We start from the raw sequence: 20,204 nt of genomic DNA, 5'->3' as shown, positions 1-20,204 counted from the left end.
TCGTTTAAGGATAGAACGATTTAAGGTTTCGTACGGGTCAGAAACATCACTAGTAAACATACTAGGTGTTACGTACCTGTTGAATTCCCGCTGTAGTGCTTTGACCACTGCGAGGAATTGTGCACGTGTGTCGTTCACACCTTGCTCGTGGAAGTCGGCTTCTGTGTGGTAGAACCAGGCTTCGATATTGTCGGGCCAGAAAGGCACGAGTTGGAACGAGGGTGGGGACATGGTCTTAATCTTAAATACCTTGGAGGTCTGTTCAATCATAGGGTAAAATTAAGTATGAGAATACACGAGTGAAAAATATATAGATATCCCAAAACGCGGGAAAAAATATCACAATGTACGAAAAGTTAAAATAAAGCAATGGTATATAGAATCCCAGAATGAAACAGACTCACAGTTTACGATTTGGTGTACCAGATCACGTTAGGCTCACCAATGAAGATGGCACAGGTATTCGTAGTTTGACAACGCTTTAACCAGTAACACTTAATATGAATCGTACCCACCGAGTGAAATCAAGAAACAGAAGGGAGGAGGTTCGGAGATATCATTGATAGGTTAGCAATATATCGAGGATCGTCTGATCTAATCTGGCTAGTGATTGCAGGGGTTGTTGAGCACGGCGTTCCCACTCGTGATCTGGTGTGAATGCAAGCGTTTCTTGGAATGACTGAATCTGACCACACTATTATTGATATCTCTCAAGGAAATTTAAAAGAAGTTAAATACGTTAGACGCTGATAGGTTATGGAAGGAATGATACATTTGTCCTGCTCTGTTGATAGCGAGCGGTTTTATTTTCAAGGTCAGCGCTCCTATACTTGGTGCACGACCCTAAATTCCTTCGAAATTCTGCGCGGTCGACAGTTATTTTGAAAAATGGATCTTACTCTAGACGATCTAGTTCAAGAGTCCGAGAAGTTACTTATGGACGTACAAGAAGATAATGATCTGCCGCATATCACAAGAAGCTTGGACCAAATGCGTCACTTAGGTGAAAAACTCTATTTGTCCAGAGGATCCAACAGTGATGTTAAAGCTGCTCGTCTTTTGGGGCCAAAAATGAGCTACGAACTGCCTCAAAATCTGACTACAAAGTTAGAAAATTTAGTTCCGACTGATGTATACGACATGTGTCCCGTTGTACCCAAGACTGATATCCAGTCATTCTTAAGATCAGAGAGAGATAATGCATTGCTAACCGCAATACTTATGACTCGAAAGTCGGTAGGTCATGCTGATCAATTTCCGTTGCTATGATATATTGTTTAGGTTGTTTGGTATATGCTAGTACTAGATGACTAATTGTATGTTTCCAGGCTAGAGTTTGCTAGTAATAGATTCACAGCTCTCACAAACTATTCGTGTTACAGCTTTCAATAAGGTGCTCTTTTGAAAAGTCTCGTATGTTTATAGTTTCCTGGTTAAGGTCTACTTAATTGTTTGGTCTTAATCGTTTCTCAATATTATTCACATTCTGATTTCCTGTCTAGCAGGTAAGGTTCACCACTACATATTAGGAACAAATATCCTTTTGTTTTAGTTATCCTAATTTCTACAGTTTCTCCAGGAGTTCAAAGTAAAGTATGAATCTTGTGAAATGTATCCAAACCAGTCTTTAGTAATTTGGATAGTAGGTGGGTGAACCTGTGTTAACCCAGCACACGAATGCTAACATATTAAGATCGTCCCATATCCTCACAAAGTTACTAATCTCGAGGACTAATATAGGTTACTTGTCCTCCGATCCTTATCTCTGGAGACTATTGTCTATATTTAGTTTAAATCAGTAGATGGTGGCTCGTCGAAATTGTCTAAGATTAAAAATGACCCGTACCAATAGATTTTCTGTCAGTTCGATTAATAAGATGGGGGCAAAACTGGATGATGGGATTTAACGTGACCATTGATTTCCACCTTAAGATATCTGGAAACCATTATTACTTACGATATATGGTAAGATTCAGATCTTTATTGTTGATCAATTTAAGAAACGATAACATAAAAAATACAGAAAATCTGCCATGAGTGTGTAAGCTGGGAGATAATACAGGCTGTATACTTCACTCTTCCAAAATGTATCAGTGCATGTTGATTTGTGAGTAAATATTCAATATTAGAGTGTTTCCTTCGGTTGGTTCTTATTCTACCACGAGACCTCGTTTCCTTCTAACATCCCTCTACTGTCTTGTGGACTAAATCACTTGGTCAAAGGGAACCAATCGCTTCGATTTGGGTACCCAGGCAGTATCCTAGCCCATGTACAAACCAAATGATGATTTCAACCACAATGGATTATCCTAACACTCATTTATTAATATTCGTTTTTATTTTACATTTCGTCACTCGTCTGTTCCCCTTTCATCCCCCTTTTGTGTATTCTCTTGTTCTAAACTCATACAACAACTCGCACATGGTGGAAATTCCGTCCTGTCTCAACAACCGTAAGTCACTGACTAATTGGTCAAAAGTTATATGCTACCAGACTTACTGAAATCACGTATACCATTCAAACCGGTTTTCTTTAGTGTTTTCACACTAGCACTGATCAAATAACAGACACATTTAGCTATGTCTTTAGGGAGTTTTAAGATTGTTGTTTGTAGTGTATCCGAGGTTCGTACTCAAGACTAGTGAGGTATTACGCATGCACTCCACCTGTCGCGCCACGAATGTTGAGGGTCAGATGACTTAACCTCTATCTTTTTTAAAGACAATGGTGACCTGGTTAAGGAACTAACTGAGTTGTTTACAAATGTTCAGTAATTACAAAGTGTTTTAACATCGTTGAATAAGATGACAGTCATCCCTGTCTTTAAAGAAGATTTATGTGACCTAGGCAACAGATATTGGTGGATAGATCTACTTCTGATCGCGTCCAAACTAATGACTTCCGTCATACTCTGCAGATTGTTCAAAATCCTGATGATATTGCCTTACTGTGTGCTGATACCCAAGCTATCCAGTCCACACTTCGTCAGTTGCTACGTAGTTACGCCATTTGATTTGCACCTTCCAAGTCCAAAGTACTCTAGCAAAACTAACAGGACTTTATACCTACATTCACTCTTGGTAGTGAGCAGTTAGAAGTAGTTGAGAAGTCCGTGTAACTGGGTGGTTGTGTAAGTGCTGGTGGTGGCATGAGTAATGAGACCAATTCATCTATAGTGAAAGCTAGAATGGTTTATGCCAATCTAGGTCATATTTGGCGCCTTTGTTATGCTAGCCTGGCCGTAAAATTTTGGATTTACGTCGCGTTGGTGAGAGCAGTTTCGCTTTATGCTTGTGAAACCTAGCCTGTTCGAGGTGAAGATTTTAAGCGATTCTTTGTGTTTGATCATCGCTATCTCCGAAGGATTGCCGATATCAAGCGACAATAGCATGTTAATTGGTATTACCATTTAGAAACAGACTGGTGGCTTGGACACGTACTACGAATGCCGTTTTAGCGAAATTCACCTCGCGAATTATTTGTCGACACTAGGACTGGTTGAAAAAGGCGGAGAAGTGGTCAGTGTTTTTATTTATTTAAACACATAAACATAGGTATAAGGAGGCACCAAATAGATATGCGCCACACAAATAATTCTTAGGGGGCCACGCCCGGAGCCTTCGACCTAAAGGTATGATCCAAAAGGCAGTGGAGCCACGCCTGGAGATGCAGTCCCATGGTTGCCGGTGACCAACAGTTGGTTCATACGCCATTTGTTTCCTCAGGATCCTGGAGCCCATGTGCACCATTGGTTTGGAGTGAGGGTTTTCCAACTCACATAGGTGGATCCTCCGTATCCACCAACCTGGTTAAAGCGCCGGACATTCGCTGTTCATCCTCTCAATTTCGTAACCAATACCCTCGTCACGAGAAGGCAGTGAGTAGGACTATCCTGGCAGCGGTTGTATGTACGTGGTCATGTAAAAACATTTAGAGAGGGAGAGCTGACTCTCCCCACTCTCGGCCGTACCAAGGGCCTCTCAGTGTATGTTATGGTGTCGTCCTGGTACAAAAGAAAGCTGTTCAGGGCTGGTATCTGTTTGTTCTTCGCGACTCCCTGGTTAGGGTCCTGGCGATAATGCCACACAGTGAAGATCCTTCGGTTTTTACTCTTTCCACCTAACTGAGAGGAAGCTAACTAACTGTAGGAATCCATTCTGATCGTATTTCTCTTAACTGAACTGCTTCTCCCATTATTCTTATTCTTATTATTGTTATTATTATTATTATTATTATTAATTCTCATTCATTTTTTAGACATCATACCCTCCTTTCTCTGTTTTATTACAATCTCATCTTACTACGTATCGCATATACATTTTGGTGTCCCTTCGTACCAATATTTCCGTTCAAATAAATAAGTAAACTTTGTACTCTTATGTATGAAAATGTTTTGGCTTTTTTATGGTGTATGAGCCATTTTAAAAATCAGTTAACGGTTATGCGATAATGATACGACTCCTTATTTCAGATGTTTGAAGAAGTTGAGGAGCGGTGTGATGCCTATTTACAAACCTGGTGGGAACAAGAAGCTGCTGGAGTGTTAAGTGGTCTATCGGGTTCAAATGGGCCTCTGGATACAGAACTCACCTCCTTACCTGATTTAGAAAGTTATGGTCATTCCGAATCGGGGAGTGGAATACAAACTATGCAGTTAACACGGGATGAACTGCTTTATGCAAACCAAGTGGGTTTGTTTAGACTATTTTATTCAATTTTTTTTACTTCGTTACTCGATTTGCATGTGTTTCTACATCTGACAGTTTTAAAAAAACTACATAGGTATTGTTAGACGATCCTTGGAATTTTGGTTCTAATTTTATTAATATTGAGCTTCTGAATTGTATATGTAAAGCTTCTTATGAAATTAATTAGTTCAATACGAGCTCATTATAAACCAAGTTCTTGATAGCACAACTAGATCTACTCTTTTCATATTGAAGCAAGGCTAACAAATTCTTTCAAACTAGGATTCACTGATTTTTGAAGCAAAACGCGTATAAAAGATATACTAATCAATAATGACAAGGTAAATGTGTTCATTATAACCACTTTAGCAACTGACTTGAGTTTTGTCGCACCGATATCCTTAAAGTAATATAATGATAATTATTATCGTTTGTTTCTTGTAATTACTCGGTTATGTAGTTATTCTCTAATACTATAGCTAGATACAATATCCGGATGTTATCTACTTTTTATAAAGAATTATCTCATAACCCATTGTTAATTAATATGGCTATTTTTGTTCATGGGATACCTTAAAAACAAATGAGGACTGGGATTTGTCCGAATTGTATCTAGTAAGGACGTATTCCGTAGTGTATCACTTTATTCACATCTTTTATAACCATTTATTAGGACAGAGTACAGGCGACTGTTAAGATTCAGTGAAATTATGTGCATTCGACTATAGAACTCCTTGCTATTCCTACAGCTGAAAGTTATTATACCTCGAAACATTAGTAGCATTAAGTGCACCAGTTCACCTTATCGATTAACCGTAACCAAGTAAATAATCACAGATCTTATATGACTATCTTACGGATGCAGCATGATCGAAGATACTAGCATTTTAGTTTGTGAGTCTTCTTGTACGAATCGATTCATCGTTCGAACGTCAGCAACGTAGTTTCAGAGATAAGGAATGCTATCCCAAAGGCTAAACTCGTTGGTAATTGTCGCAAAGTAAAGATTATTCGAAGAGACTGCAAGCGATATTGGTGATAGATTAACAATATAAATAAGAGATATACTAGTACTCAGGAGGGAGTTTATTTTAGGACCATGTGAGTAAGTGGTACTCTCAATTTATCCACATTTAAATAATACGCAATGTTCCTATGAAATTTTGTCAGTTCATTTTTGTGTTATCCATTTATTTTCTATTTTTACGTGGAATCTTTGGGTAATGATAAATATATTGGTATTTTTTCCATTAACTTACAGTTGGATTACTACCTTACCATGCGTCTCACATCTACCGATTTCACACCTATCCAAAATGGAGTTCCTCGTGACTTACTAACATATATGTCACGAACTCAAGATTCAGTTTCTCGCGAAAAACAGTTAAAAACGCAGCTGAAAAATCCTCATTCAGATATCACGGAAATATGGAACATTATGAAGACAATTTCTCATCATATGCGTAATGAGCATAGTAGTATGTTATCATATGACCATCCATTGGAAGTTCGAGCGTCTGTATCTATACAAAATACTTTATCACTATGTTCTTTAGAACATTTGGAGTCTGAGTTTCTAGAGTTTCTAAAAATAACGATTGCTAACCAGCCTCGATTAGCTCGACTTGGTGGACGTCCAGGGACCCGATCATTAGTGCGTGCATATCTGAGTCTTCGTCTACCATCCGACAACGTAGCAGATGTTCCTTCTTTGAGTAACCTCTATCAATTATCCGAACAAAACGGTTGGGAATTTGATGTATGTCAGTATTTCAATGCACTTTGTAGTTTATGTGTTTAATTGTCTAATGGTTTGTTATTCATGACACCTTGAAGTTATATGTCATCTGACTCGATAAAAAATTTAGTTTCATTGTTGATTTAATTTAATAAGCTGGTCTTTGGACTTGACTATTTTTGACTCAAAAGTCAAACTTCTAAGTAATTTGACTCAGGACTCTCTCAAACATGAACCATTCGGAAGCTGGTCAGTTAGTCAGTCAGTAACAAGGTAGAACTTCGTACGTACATACATCAGTTCGAGTTGCCATACCACATTAGCACAGAGATGCAGTTGTCTATTCAAATCCCATAGTGGTAGAAGTAGTAAGAGTATAAGCAGTAATCGGGAAGATTAGGGTTTGGAGATGTTATTCAAGGAGTATAATACAGTGAAATAAATTTGGAAAGAAAAAAAGGGGACATGAAGAATACAGAAGATTAGAATTTGGGAGAACACAAAGAGTGGATGCACCTGCGCCATTGCAAACGATTTTGAACCATGTCATTCAGGATCTCTAATCATCGGTTGCTATCATCTCGCGGTCCCCAACCAGGTAGTCTACACCTACCAACATGGCTCAGTTTACTTGTCAATGACTTCATGGACTTGTGCCATGTTTTGGTCTGGCCACCCCTACCTTTCTTCTAACCTACTCCTACACCGTAAAACATTGCACGTCGAGGCAGTCGGTGGTTGGGCATACGTAACACATGTCCCAGCCATCTCGACTGATGAAGTTTCACTACTTCATCAATTGATTTGCCATCCTTACCTAGTACCCGTTTCCTAACAACTGTGTTACTTACTCGATGTTCCCAGGATATACGAGCAATGTTTCGAAGACACCTATGGTCGAATACTAGTAACCTACGAATATCCTCTACTCTTACCGGCCATGTTTCACAGCCATAAAGTAGGACGGAACGAACTGCTGCGCAGTAAACACGTCCTTTGGTTGATAGACGGATATCTCGCCTACGCCATAAATGACGCAAGTTGGTAAAAGCTAGTCGAGCCTTCTGTATCCCTGCTGAGATTTCGTCACACACCAGACCACAAGGGCTGATGAGACTTCCAAGATAAGTGAAGCGATCGACACACTCAATTACTTCACTCCCTATCACTAGTTCGGGTGTCAATGCAACCCAGTCCTGAAGCAACATTTTGCATTTCGAGGGGGAGAATCGCATCCCGAACATGCTTGCATTGTTGCTTAGAGTGGTCAGAAGACTCTGCATTTTGTCAGCGTCTTCGCCAAATAAAACTATGTCATCAGCATATTCTAAGTCAACAAGTGAACCTCCCGGTAGAAGTTCAACTCCTGGAAATCTAGACGAGGAGAGTGTTATCTCTAAAAGTACGTCAATGACAAAGTTGAACAAGAATGGAGAGAGTGGACAGCCCTGACGAACACCACTTAAGGTAATCAATTCTGATGACAGTTCGTCATAAGCTCTCACTCTACCAGTTGTGTTCGAGTAGAGAGCCTTTATAAGGTTAATGTACTTCTTTGGTACTCCTTTCAGTGACAAACACTGCCATAGAACCTCACGATCAACAGAGTCGAATGCTTCCTTAAGGTCGAGAAATACTACCATTGTGGGGCGCCTGAACGTGTGTCTGTGTTCTAGAACCTGACGTGGTGTGAATATATGGTCTATACAACCACGTCCAGGTCGAAAACCAGCCTGATTTTCTCTAGTCTGCTCTTCATGATCATAGACAGTTCAGTTCAGTATATGACATGGTGTCGTGGCATGAAAGAAAGCTGCAAAGGACTGGCTTGTGTCGGTCCTTCACGACTCCCTGGTTGGGGTCCGAGAGATGGTGCTACACAGTGGCTAGAAATGTTATCAGATATGGCTCAGAATAGAAGCCAGTGGCGATCCTGCTGTAACCTTCTTTTACTTTCTTCATAAAAAAAAGTGGTTGTATCTTCCTTAACTGAAAGATTTCTTCTGATTGTACCCTTCTGTTCCCCTACCATTGCTATTATTATTATTATTATTATTATTACTATTATTATTATTATTATTATTATTATTATTACACTACCTTACACCAATCTCTTCGTTATTGTTTATTATCATTATTTATTTTACGTTCCTCACTTTCTTCTTAGATTCTCATTGTTTTGTGTGGCGCATATATATTCGGCGCATTCCTGTACCAATATATAAGTGTTCAAATAAATAAATAAATAATAGTCTGCTCTTCACGAGCTTTAGTTAGGCGTCGAAGTATTATTGAAGCTAATATTTTAGACACTATATTAGTCAAACTGATTCGTCTGTGATTGTCACAAGAGGACTTTTGTCCTTTCTTATAGACTGGCACAATCAGTGAGTGAGACCAGTCAGATGGGATTACGTCTAGTTCCCAGATTCTACCTAAGACCTCAGTTAATCTCACTGCTAATACTGGACTACCATCCTTAAAAATCTCAAGGGTAAACTTGTCAGGGCCTGCTGCTCTCCCTCGCTTCAGATTTCCTATGGCTTTTTCAACTTTGCAAAGTGTCGGAGGACCTACATTAACTTGCCATTCAGGTTGACTACCGATCGTGGGAAACCGAATTGTGGCTGAAGGCCAGTTGAACTGATCCCTAAAGTGTTCTACCTATCGATCCAATCTCCTGCATTGAGAATGTATAATATGTTCATCTTTCTCTGAGATTGTTTCGCTAACAGTCGGTTTCCTTAATAAGTCTGAGCAATTGTCTGCTATTACCTATTGCCGCTGCCTTTTCCATCTCTCTTGCTTTCGCTACTCACCACTGTTCGCGATCATTGCGTAGGCTTCTTGTCAGCTTGCGCTTAAGCTGACTCCGCTCTTCGTTATGTTCAGATCCAGATGGAATGAGTTTTCGGACATCTATCAGTGCGGTAGATGCTGATGAGATCCAGTGTTTCTCCCTAACCTCATGGTCTACCGTACTAGCAGATATCACCGCTGTTTCCACAACTTTTCGGATATCATCCCATGCTGCCTCGGGGTGGGCATCACCTACATGGCTACCTAACTGTTTTCCTAGTTGTTCCTGAAATATACTCTTAGTTTGACTATCATTAAACAGGACCCTAAGAGGTTTCCTTGCAGCGTCTTTCCTACGTCCAGTAAGACGCAGGAAAATACGCGCTCGCACTAGAGCATGATATGAATCTAAGCATGTGTTCCAGAATGAGCGACAGTCTTCTATCGAGCCCCTCCATCGGTGGCTGATAGCGATGTGATCTATTTGGGTCCAACGTTAGGACGAATTAGGGGGTCTCCATGTTAAAAGATGTTTTTCCTTATGCCTAAAGTTAGTATTTGCAAGAAAAAGGCGGTTATCTGGGCATAGCTGCAACAGACGGTCGCCATTATCTGTTCTTTGAGCCACGACACCATAAAATCCACCTAGGTGTCTTTCCCTTTCGCTTAGTTTACGTACTTGAGCATTAAAGTCACCTGCCACTATTACTACATCAGAGCGCCTAGCTTTTCGGAGAAGGTCGGAAAGCTTTCTGTAAAACTCATCTTTTACATCATCTGAGCTGCTAGTCAGTGGGAGAATAGGCAGAGACGACGAAGAGGCAACGACGAGTGTCCCTATCTTTCCGGATTCTTACTGTTCCGTTTAGTCGGACAGCGCACAAACGACTGTCTACTGGGATCCAGTCTAAAAGCTAGTCCTGCCCTAGGACTCAATGCTGTGCCTACGCCGGCAAGTCCATGAGAAGCAGCATCAGGGCTTCCAGATACACAAAGCGTAAATCGAGTCGGTTCTTTATTTTGGCATGGTGAGGTCAAATGAATGACGCTACTTGGATGCTGTATGCGCGTTTCGGAGACGCAGCACACATCGATGGCGCGAAATTCTAAAGTCCTAGCTAAGGAAGCCTGTTGTCCTATTTGGCACATTGTTCGTACGTTAAAAGCTCCTATATGTAGTTTAGCGCGTGGTTTCAGGAGACCAGGAATAACGTTCCGCGTACTCGAATCGTTTGCCCTAGCGGTGCGAGGTGAAAAAAGGACGTGAGAAGGGATAGTCGGGGAGGCAAGAGCGGTATTAGGAGGTGTAGGAAAGATTTGAATGTGACCAACTTGGTCTCGTGTACTGTTACGGGTATGAGGGCTGGTGTCACTTCCCGGCTGCCCACACCGTGGAAGGGTATTTCTTGAGGAACCTGGAAAGGAATTCGGGTTAATGTCGGCCTTAACGGCCTGGGAGCGTGACCGCAGATCCCAGGGGACAACTGCTTGAGGCCGGTCGCGCACGGCCTTTTTGTGGGAGTTTTTTGACGTGTTAGCTCCGTTCTTCAAAGGGCCTTACCGCCGGAGATGGAAATCCGTGAGGTAAGGTTGAGGTGTAACATTTTTAGGGTCGACCTTTTCTAACCCCTTCCTTCCTTGTGAGAAGGCAGCATCGCTGTAGATGCTGGTTGTCCGAGGGAAACACCTTACTGCTGTCACACCCCTCTACAGTCAGCAGTACGACTTCGCCCTCAGACCTTGAGCTGCTGCTTTTGGTCTTACCGTTCTCCAATCGACCTGCCTGGCATGGTAGAACCTACAGGAACATATGTTCCAGCCAATATAGCTCGGTTGGGTCATCACGATAGGCAAGTTTGACCACCACGTCAAGGTAGCAGCTACGGTCGGGTCAGAAGCTGGTTCTCACCTGACGAATTTTACGTTAAACTAATAATGGTTATCGAAAATTTGATTTAAAAGCTTATGTCAACAAGGTCTTTTATATTTAAATGGTGGGTTCTCTGTTTAAAATTCGAGCAGATAAAGATAATATTGACAAACCAATACGCACGTTTAAAGGTCATCAACTCGCTCACAATTTCCAAGTTATATTGACGAAACAATTCCTCTAGTCTCTCCTCTTCTTTTAGGATGGTCTTGTAGATGGTGTTCCTGTGTGGCCAATGATTTTTTACTGCCTTCGTACGGGAGATACTGAAGTTACTTTGGAAGTTGCTCGTGATGCCTTGTAAGTTACTTATTACAGATTAATATGACCTGCGTTATTTATTAGCATATTAATAAGGTACTTGAAGTGATTTATCGCTTTCGTTAAATCACGAAGTAAATATATTTATATGTGTGAACAGTTTTTATATGTATGGACTTATTTCTGGGTCATTTACTTTAAGTAGTTTTGTGATATACGACAATTTTTTATTACTTCCTCATTAAAATCGAACTCTGTAAGACTGCCATAGTAAGTCATAAAGAGTTCGTATAGTTGCGTTTAGTTTAGTTTTTGGAATATCGAAAGAGCATATGGTACATCATAAAAGCTTCGAATCTGATTTCCTAATCAAGTTTGTTATCACATGGTACTTAAGAGTTGTACTTTGATCTGTTTTTCGTCAAATAGAGTTTCAAAAAATAATTTTAGTTTTTATAGTTTCTATTCTTAAAAGTGTAATCTGGGCTATGTTTTTCTGAGTTATTCTAGTAGTACATCCATTCTTATTTCAATCGTGTTGAATAACTAAATTTGGTCTAACTGTCATTAGTCCAACTTTTCACTTCATATGCACTTTTTTCAACGAAGTAATATTTCGCGATTATTCTCGATCCTATTGATCAGTGACACTTGAAATGCGAACTAGCCTATGATTTGACTCAAATGGAATTCATGCTGTTTTGGGTTGCTCTCATAAATTCTAGGTTTATCTCCTTGTAATTTTCTTGGTTTGTTCTAGTAAACTTAATCATCGATGCGATAAAACGCTGTGTAAGATTGATCTCCCTATTTCCTTTGTTACTGCATTAATTTGAACTCCTTGCATTTTCAATTGCAAATACTTATACTGTAAAATCCCGAACTTTGTCAAAGGTTGTAGCGTATTTACTACTAATATATGTCACTTGCCTGATATAAGTTAATTTGATCTTTTTCAAACCATGTAATTTTCTTGAGGACGAGTGATACTACCTAACTGCCTAAATCCAAGGAGATGCAACAGGGTTCGCATTCACAACGTAATTCTAAAAAGCCGAGTCATATAATCACTAAACAACCACTCCATTGTACTAGTGGTCAACATTTACAGTCACTACTAGGGATAAGTCTACCGTCGGTTATTCAATTTACCTACTTGTGAAGCCTTTTTACATTTCTGTAAATAAAATATCTATGCATTCATTTTTCTCAGAAATGTGATCTATAGAAATAAATTTTTAAAAACATGAGGGGAATATTGCTTATAAAACACGGAAGTTTGATATGCGAACGCATTTTGCCAGTCCATTGCAATTTATCTGGTGTTACTTCAAAATGGGTCTATTGAGGTGAAGGATTCGCAATACTAACAAACCGCTTCATTCCCTACCACAATTTTATTCTCAAGTTACCAGGTCATGAGTCCTAGCGTTTTAGAACATGAAAACTAATAACCAAATATATTATGACACTGTTTTTAATATTCATATTGGTTATCATAAAATATTTCTCTTTTCTCCATATTATTCTCAGAAACAACTTAGGAAACTTTGTAACGGTGCTAGAGGATTATGTAAAACATAACCGCCGTCTCAGAACTCCCAACCAAGCAAGATTTCGTCAGACATGCAAACAAGTGATCAAGTCTACTCGTGATCCATATAAACGGTTAGTAGCTAATATCATGTTGTATTGTCTTTCTATTGGAGATGTTATAAATTCAGATTCCTTTTTCATCTTTTCAAAACCTCGGGGAAACTCATTGTTCATCTATACCCACAGTCAAATACTCTGTCTCCTTCGTTTTTTAGCACGTTAATTAATCACTCAATTTTCAAGGCCATCGTAAATAGATTTGTACATTAACTAACATTGTTCGTTTATATAATTCTTTGGAAGATTGCCATTTTGTATGGATTAAAGTTGAATTGTTGTATTTATTCTGACCACTGATTGGAGTGTTTCGCAATTTCCTTTATAAGTTAATAATGTTTCCATGTTTAATCGCGAAAATAACTGTTTAATATAATTTTCTATTGTTACTGTAGTATTTGCTTAATTTTTTAACGTCCATATAGTAATATAATAAAAAGTCATATTTCATGAGAAACAAATGCTCGTTCTAAGCAATACTATATTCAACCATTTGAATCACAAAATTACTCATCACGTCGAAAATCAACCATAGGCTTCGCTATCTAAGATAAAGTTAAGTAATTAATTAAGTTTTGGGCACATATATATGTTACATTGAAAACAAACGGAGACTATAAACTGAGTTGTAATAATACCTAGTTGTCTTGGCATCAGATTTACTTTTAGATCATAATGAAAACTTCCATCGAACGTATACAGTAGAACAAGCCACTATTTAAGAAAGTTTAAATAGGTTATTCTAGAATGTAGGATAAAGTTGTATGAGAAAAATGGTACTAATTTCCTATTCACGTTCATTTTTTATGTATATTCTGCTGCTTTTTCTATTTCGCTCCTGCAATTATAGATGTTTAGTTGTTTGTTTTCACTACAATTTTTTGTATTTTAGACTAACATATTCTATTCTTGGCCAATGTGACCTCACTGAAAATCATTCAGACATTATTTCAAATATTGATGACTTTCTATGGATAAAGATATCTCAAGTTATTGCTCAAGAGCCCTCAGAATCAGTGGTTGCATCAAAAAATAGTATGGATGATACTTTTACTTTAGGTCAATTGCAAACTTTACTATACGAAACCTATGGTATGAATATTTTTGTTAATTATTGTATTGTTATGTTGTATATGATTTCCACATTCTTATAGTAGATTAATTTAAATTAATGCCAAGCTTGTTGCTTGAGAAGTCACCCCATGACTTACGTTTAGTGTATAATGACTCCTCTCTTCATTGATACCCATGCTTGCAGTAATTATTTGTCAACGCTTCTATCTGTCTAGCAAATTTCTAGAATATATGTACACATCACACGTCTTTGATTATAGGGTTAAATAACTTTTTACCTGTCTGTTCCATCTTAAATCATAATATTTAATCTGATCACAATTAGTTGTAGCACGATGAAGTTATATTGTTGTTCAATGCCCTGTTTTGTTTTATTTTAAACTTGTGTTTTGATTTACATACTACAAGTACATTCATCAAAGCAGCCTTCTTACCAGTATTTTGAGATTCCCCTACCCTCTCATTCTAACCGATCAAATATTATTGAATTATTTCATAAGAGACTAATATGAAAAAGTCCACAGTTATAATAGCATGTTATGTAATTTGCAAGGCTTCCCGTCTTGTATAGTGTGCAACTGAAAGAATTAACGGTGGGTTGCTTGTGCAAGAAATAAACTTGTACTTTATTAACTTTGAACGGTCAGTTACAGTATTGTTTGCAAAAGTACTGAGTAAATGAAAGTCAAGGCCTCAAGAATTGTCACTTGCTTTGTATCTTGACTAAACTAAGATTAGTTTAGTTCATCTGCACTATATTACAGGCTGTTCTTCAGAGCTTTCATTCCATACAAGACATCCTCAAAAAATCGTTTTTATAGTCTCAAAAAGTTCCCATTTCCTTTTTTTCTAGGTGAGGTGCACTTTGACGCATGGTCTCAACCACTGGTGTTTTTTAAAATACTTTGTCTTACTCAACAGTATGAAGCTGCTATTGGATTTCTCGCTCGATTTGAACAACTACGATGCCATGCTGTTCATATTGCTTTAGTTCTGAGAGACTTACATATGCTTTTACTTCCCAACTGGCTCCACGCGCCACTTGGTAAGTCGCATTAATTTCTGTTTATTTTTCTATCACAAACTATATACTATTCTATCCTAACCGATTTAGTTTATTGTGATAATCGAGCCGATGTTGAATGAGGTTCAGTTTTATCTTTTTTTTCTCAATGCATATATTCCTAAAACCACTTAGCTCTCACTCAAACCATGTTTGTTTCAACAAATAAAGTGGGAAGTATAACTTTCAAATACAACTGAATATAAAGTTATCATAAAGATAATTTTCTGAATTTTTTCCCTATTGAGATTGTGAATTAGTTTTTATTTAAATTTGCCATCTAATAGGCTTATACATTAGTCTCTATAACGTGGGTTTGTTAGTGTATTATAATGATAGTCTTAGTAAACCGCCTAGTACGAATATAGTTTAAGTCAATTTTTCTACACCATAATTAGTTTTTTAGGAGCTTTTAGCTTGCTCTAAAATTTATTTTTACGGACTGAATTGTTGATTAATGTTCCCTAACATTATTTCTACCTTAACTGTTTTTTACTTATAAGAAAGGCAGTATATCAAGAATTTTCATCTTTCAGCTCAGTAGTTAATAAGTTTTCATTCTGTACTTTTTTATTATACCAAGTGGTTCGTAATGATTACGATCCTACAGGGTTTCGCAGGCTTAATTTGGCTCGTTTAATTATGTTGTATACGCGGAAATTTGAATTCACTGATCCAGAAAAAGCCCTTATGTATTATTACATGCTTTCTGACATCCCAATTACTACTGAAAAGTCACCTGAAGAAGATTCTAATGCAACTATTCCAAGTGGTCTATACAATACGTCTCTCGAACATTTGACTGCTAAAGGTCAAAATTTGTTCGTCCAATGTGTTTGTGAATTGGCTTTAGCAAACAAGGAGGTAGGTTTTTCGAAACTGTTTTTTTTAAATAGTCCTATTGCTAAATAATATACATAGTTTACAGGGATCTGTATCGTGCAATACTCTCTAGTATAAACTAATAGTTGGATCACGATTCCTAACCTATTAAGATCCAAGATTCTAAATGTATTTTGACAAATTGCTTAGTGAAAAAAGATACATGTTCATTCCTCGAACTTATTCGATAGCTTATCAACGGTTAGTGGTCTAAGCACTAAAATTTTAATCAAACTTTTACTCCGCTCCACATTGTTCTGAGCAGGCGGGTAATATTACCATCTTTTTCACACCAGTTGTGACTCACAGACGAGTTCATGAATGTGTACCTAGTTAACACGTTTCATTACTTAATTATCTGGTCATAATCTATCTTGTCTAAACTATAAGTATTAGTATATTCGACTGTTGATCTGTTTCTTCTATACATGTAATGCAAAATGGAAATATTCTTCTACTACCTTTGCAATGATTAACGAGTTTCTGTAGTCAATTTATTTAGTCGGTTGTATGTTACACTTATGAAATAAATCCATCTGCTTGAACTCACTTTTCTATCGCTAAAAATTATCTCAGGTTGTTAAGTCACGACGCTGTGTATTAAGTTATATCGCCAATACATGTTGCAAGTAGAAATCTCAGGTATGGTTCTCTAGATGTGAGGGAAAACATTTATTCAATTGCCACAATTGGCTATCATATAGACGTATGCTGTTACAGTTTTTCACTTTCAAAATAACATTCCGTTACATGGAGATTTGTTTTTTTTTAATAATAAAAATGAGTGTACATTTTTATCAGTTATGCTCATTGTTATTCTGTTCGCTGATATAATGATTTTCTTACATACGTTACTATCACTATAAAACTTATCTACAGTTTTTTTACTTCTTAATTAAGCTTCTTATTACCAATCGGCATTGCATATAGTCCAGCACATTGTATTCCAACAATTGTTCACTGTGTCCTGAACTGTCTTATTTTATTATAAACTTATCATGCTTACTGTCTTTGTCAGCTTTAAATTCACAACGAACACCGTTATGTATTGTTACTAATATTTTTCTTTTTTTAAAAGTTAAATCGAATTTCTTGAAGTGTACTAAAATTATACACGCAGATTGTGACTTCAAAAATCTAAAACTTAGTTGGGAGGTACTCAACACTTTTTTTACACCGAGATAATGTACTGTTTCAGATTTCCAATTTCTATGGATAATCATGAATTCATTCTATCTAAAATCATATTAGTTCGTGCTGCAGTTTATATACTAAATTGAGTGCTTTTTGAAAATCCACTTAACGATATTCACCTGTATTACAAGGTCGTAACCAGTGTACTTTCATTTTACTGTTTACAGTTAGATTTACTCTTGGGATGTGTTGGTGAAAACGATATTCGCAAAGTAAGTTATAATTTACCTGAGATCCTCATTGTGTGTATGTTTTGTAGAACCTGTCACTTTTTGATGGCTAACCTATTGAGACTAGATCACGTTGTAGATAACTAACCTCTTTTTTTGATATATTCTATTGGAGTGATAGTATTCTGGCTGTAACAAGCTGTAATACTGTTGGGAAATGCAATATGTCTTCAAAAAGAGATAAGAATCAGTTAGAAAAATTAAAATTTCGAGTCGTCATCTTGAATTCGCGTAGCGCTCCGAAACTCACATTCTCATAAATGCACACATGTTCTTCGCCATGCCATCAGTCGTATTTACCATAAGACATGCTTTTTATTGTCTTCACCTGTCGACGTCTGGGCCGAATAGTTAATGAGGACGTAGTGCAAATTCGGTTTCGACCTATTTCGCAGCACTGAGAACGCTTTTTTAAATTGTGTGGTCGAGCCATTATGTATCATTTACCAGTTTAGTGTTGAATAACGGGAACAAACGTGTTTCCTGACATGTCCAAGTACATTTGTCTAACTTAAGAAAGTTGTAATTTATATCATAGATGTATAATGCACATAAAAAGTAAAATTAGTACATTTAACTGTTCATCAGGGATGTTAAAATATTCGACGTCAAGTCGCATGTTTAAAATACAATTGAGAGATTGGTGAGTATTTTTGTTTCGTTTATATTATAATACCTAATCCTATATCATCTTCCAAAGATCTACGCGTCCCAATATCGATGGTATAGCTACTGGGTTCTGCAGGTGCCTGAGTATAATCCACCTTCTAGATAATTTCAGATTCCATCTTACAACTGATATTTCGTTTAATTAATATGCCTTTCTTACATCAACATATAAATGCTAACAAATATCGGTTCTTTTAGCCTGGTGCTATCGACCGCTTTTGCAGGTCTGTAGAATCCCGTCGAGAGTTGATCCGTACTGTTGCTGATGTTTTTGAGTCCACTGGTCAAGTAGTTGAAGCTATTCATTTATATTTACTAGCTTCTTCCTGTGGAGATCCTAAACCTGACGTTTTAGTTTCTGTTACTTTGATAAATACTGTACTATCAAGTGTCATAGTAACATCTGATCTTGGGTCAACACCAATTACACAATCCCGATCCGGAGGACAATTGGATCGTAGTTCACTTCTGAGACTTGCGACAGAGGTAAGACAGAATTCCATTAAACATTATTTTCTGCATTTTTGTATGCTTGCTCTCACTATCGTATTTCGTACATGTTATGATAATTATTTTACTACAATCTGTCCACCATGATGGACCTTAATGTTCATCGTGCTTGAAGGCTTGAGGATGAAGAAATACATTAATTGTTCTTAATAATTATTGTCGATTAGTATACATTATCGTCACAAACTCCTCTTTGGCACGCATCCAAACTTAATATTCAAGAGTAATTATGTTCGTCTTCAGCAATTAGTATTTTCGATAATTTCAGCATCGCGATATACCTAGTGCATGAACATCAAGATCTCGACAGGGGAAAACAGTCATTATTACAGTCTGTCTGGGGAAAAGGTTATCTTTATAGTTAAATAAGTACAAGTTAAACGAATATAAAATCGGTAAACAAAGTGTAATGAATGTTTTCATAATGAAGCCTCATAAGAGCTCGAAAATATATTCTACTTATTTAAAAAGTGTTAATGAATGCATCCAAAGTTAATAGTTTGTATTACTCTGGACATGTGCGCAGTGTTGAAGATACCAGATTGCTTAAAAAATACATATATTTTCACAAATTATTTCTCTTTTTTGACTGAATCATACTAAAGTAGTGATCATGTTCAAAAAGTGTCCCTATGCTCCTGTGAATAGTTTTTATAAAATATAGGAATGTAATAGAGAGGAAAATTTTTCGATTTAATGTTCAAGTTAAAGTAAGTGTATCAATTCATATTTACGACCTAAACAGTATAATTATTTCAACTGTCTTCTTGCTAAACAGATTGCTCATAAAGTCCGCCGACTAGGCTTATCATCAGATGATAGTAATCATCTCATCCAAAATGACATTGAAACAAGTGTGACTGGATCTACCTCGGCTATAAAAATATTATTTTACCTCCTCGATTTGGCCGCGTTCTTCGACTTAGTTGATGCAGAAAGATGGCAAGCAGCTATTGACCATATAGATCAGCTGGGTTTATTCCCAATTAATTCGCAAGCTTCCAATGTAGAATTTTGTGCGATGCTGTTCTCGCAACTCCCAGATCTTGTACGCCGCCCTCTGCCGTGGGCATTATATGCTTTAATGCGTTGCTTATCAGCGAAGTGTGGTCGAGTTACATCTGTCACAAGGTCAGTTCTGTGATATATCAAATAGATGTTGAAACTACTTTTTATTAACTCGATAAAAATGTTTAATGTTCGTACCCACTTGGCTTATTGAAACATTTTTAGTAATGGAACGCGAGCGGACAGCACTTCAAAAATGGCTACTTCTGAAATTCGCTCCAGAGCAAAGGCCTTGATAGCATATGTTGGTCGTATTCCGCACAGACTACCAAGTGAAATTTATGCTGGACTTACTAGGATGGATATGGAGATAATATAATCTGCTACTGAAATGCTTTCGAACAATCAACTATTAGTGTTGTGTACATTATCAATACTTTCTGTGTACCTTTTCTACAATAAATTAACGAATAAGGTTGCTATCGTTGATTTTAGACTATCTCT

At 37.4% G+C, this 20,204-nt stretch overlaps 1 protein-coding gene across 1 annotated transcript; it reads left to right on the top strand.

Annotated features, from left to right (window-relative positions):
- Window positions 1–771: 771 nt before the first annotated feature.
- Window positions 772–20,079, top strand: NUP93 (Nucleoporin nup93; the record flags this gene model as incomplete). The annotated part of the gene is made up of 12 exons (XM_012941377.3): window positions 772–1,236; window positions 4,473–4,688; window positions 5,951–6,448; window positions 11,359–11,456; window positions 12,951–13,085; window positions 13,963–14,162; window positions 14,998–15,189; window positions 15,791–16,071; window positions 17,451–17,495; window positions 18,381–18,668; window positions 19,471–19,823; window positions 19,926–20,079. The coding sequence occupies exons 1-12, from the start codon at window positions 889–891 to the stop codon at window positions 20,077–20,079; spliced, it is 2,808 nt and encodes a 935-aa protein (XP_012796831.1). The 5' UTR covers window positions 772–888.
- Window positions 20,080–20,204: the final 125 nt, after the last annotated feature.

The sequence above is a fragment of the Schistosoma haematobium genome, chromosome ZW (genome assembly GCF_000699445.3).
Source record: "Schistosoma haematobium chromosome ZW, whole genome shotgun sequence".
Classification (NCBI taxonomy): domain Eukaryota; kingdom Metazoa; phylum Platyhelminthes; class Trematoda; order Strigeidida; family Schistosomatidae; genus Schistosoma; species Schistosoma haematobium.
The sequence above is the reverse complement of the archived record's forward strand: the minus strand, read 5'-3'. Positions and strand labels throughout refer to the sequence as shown.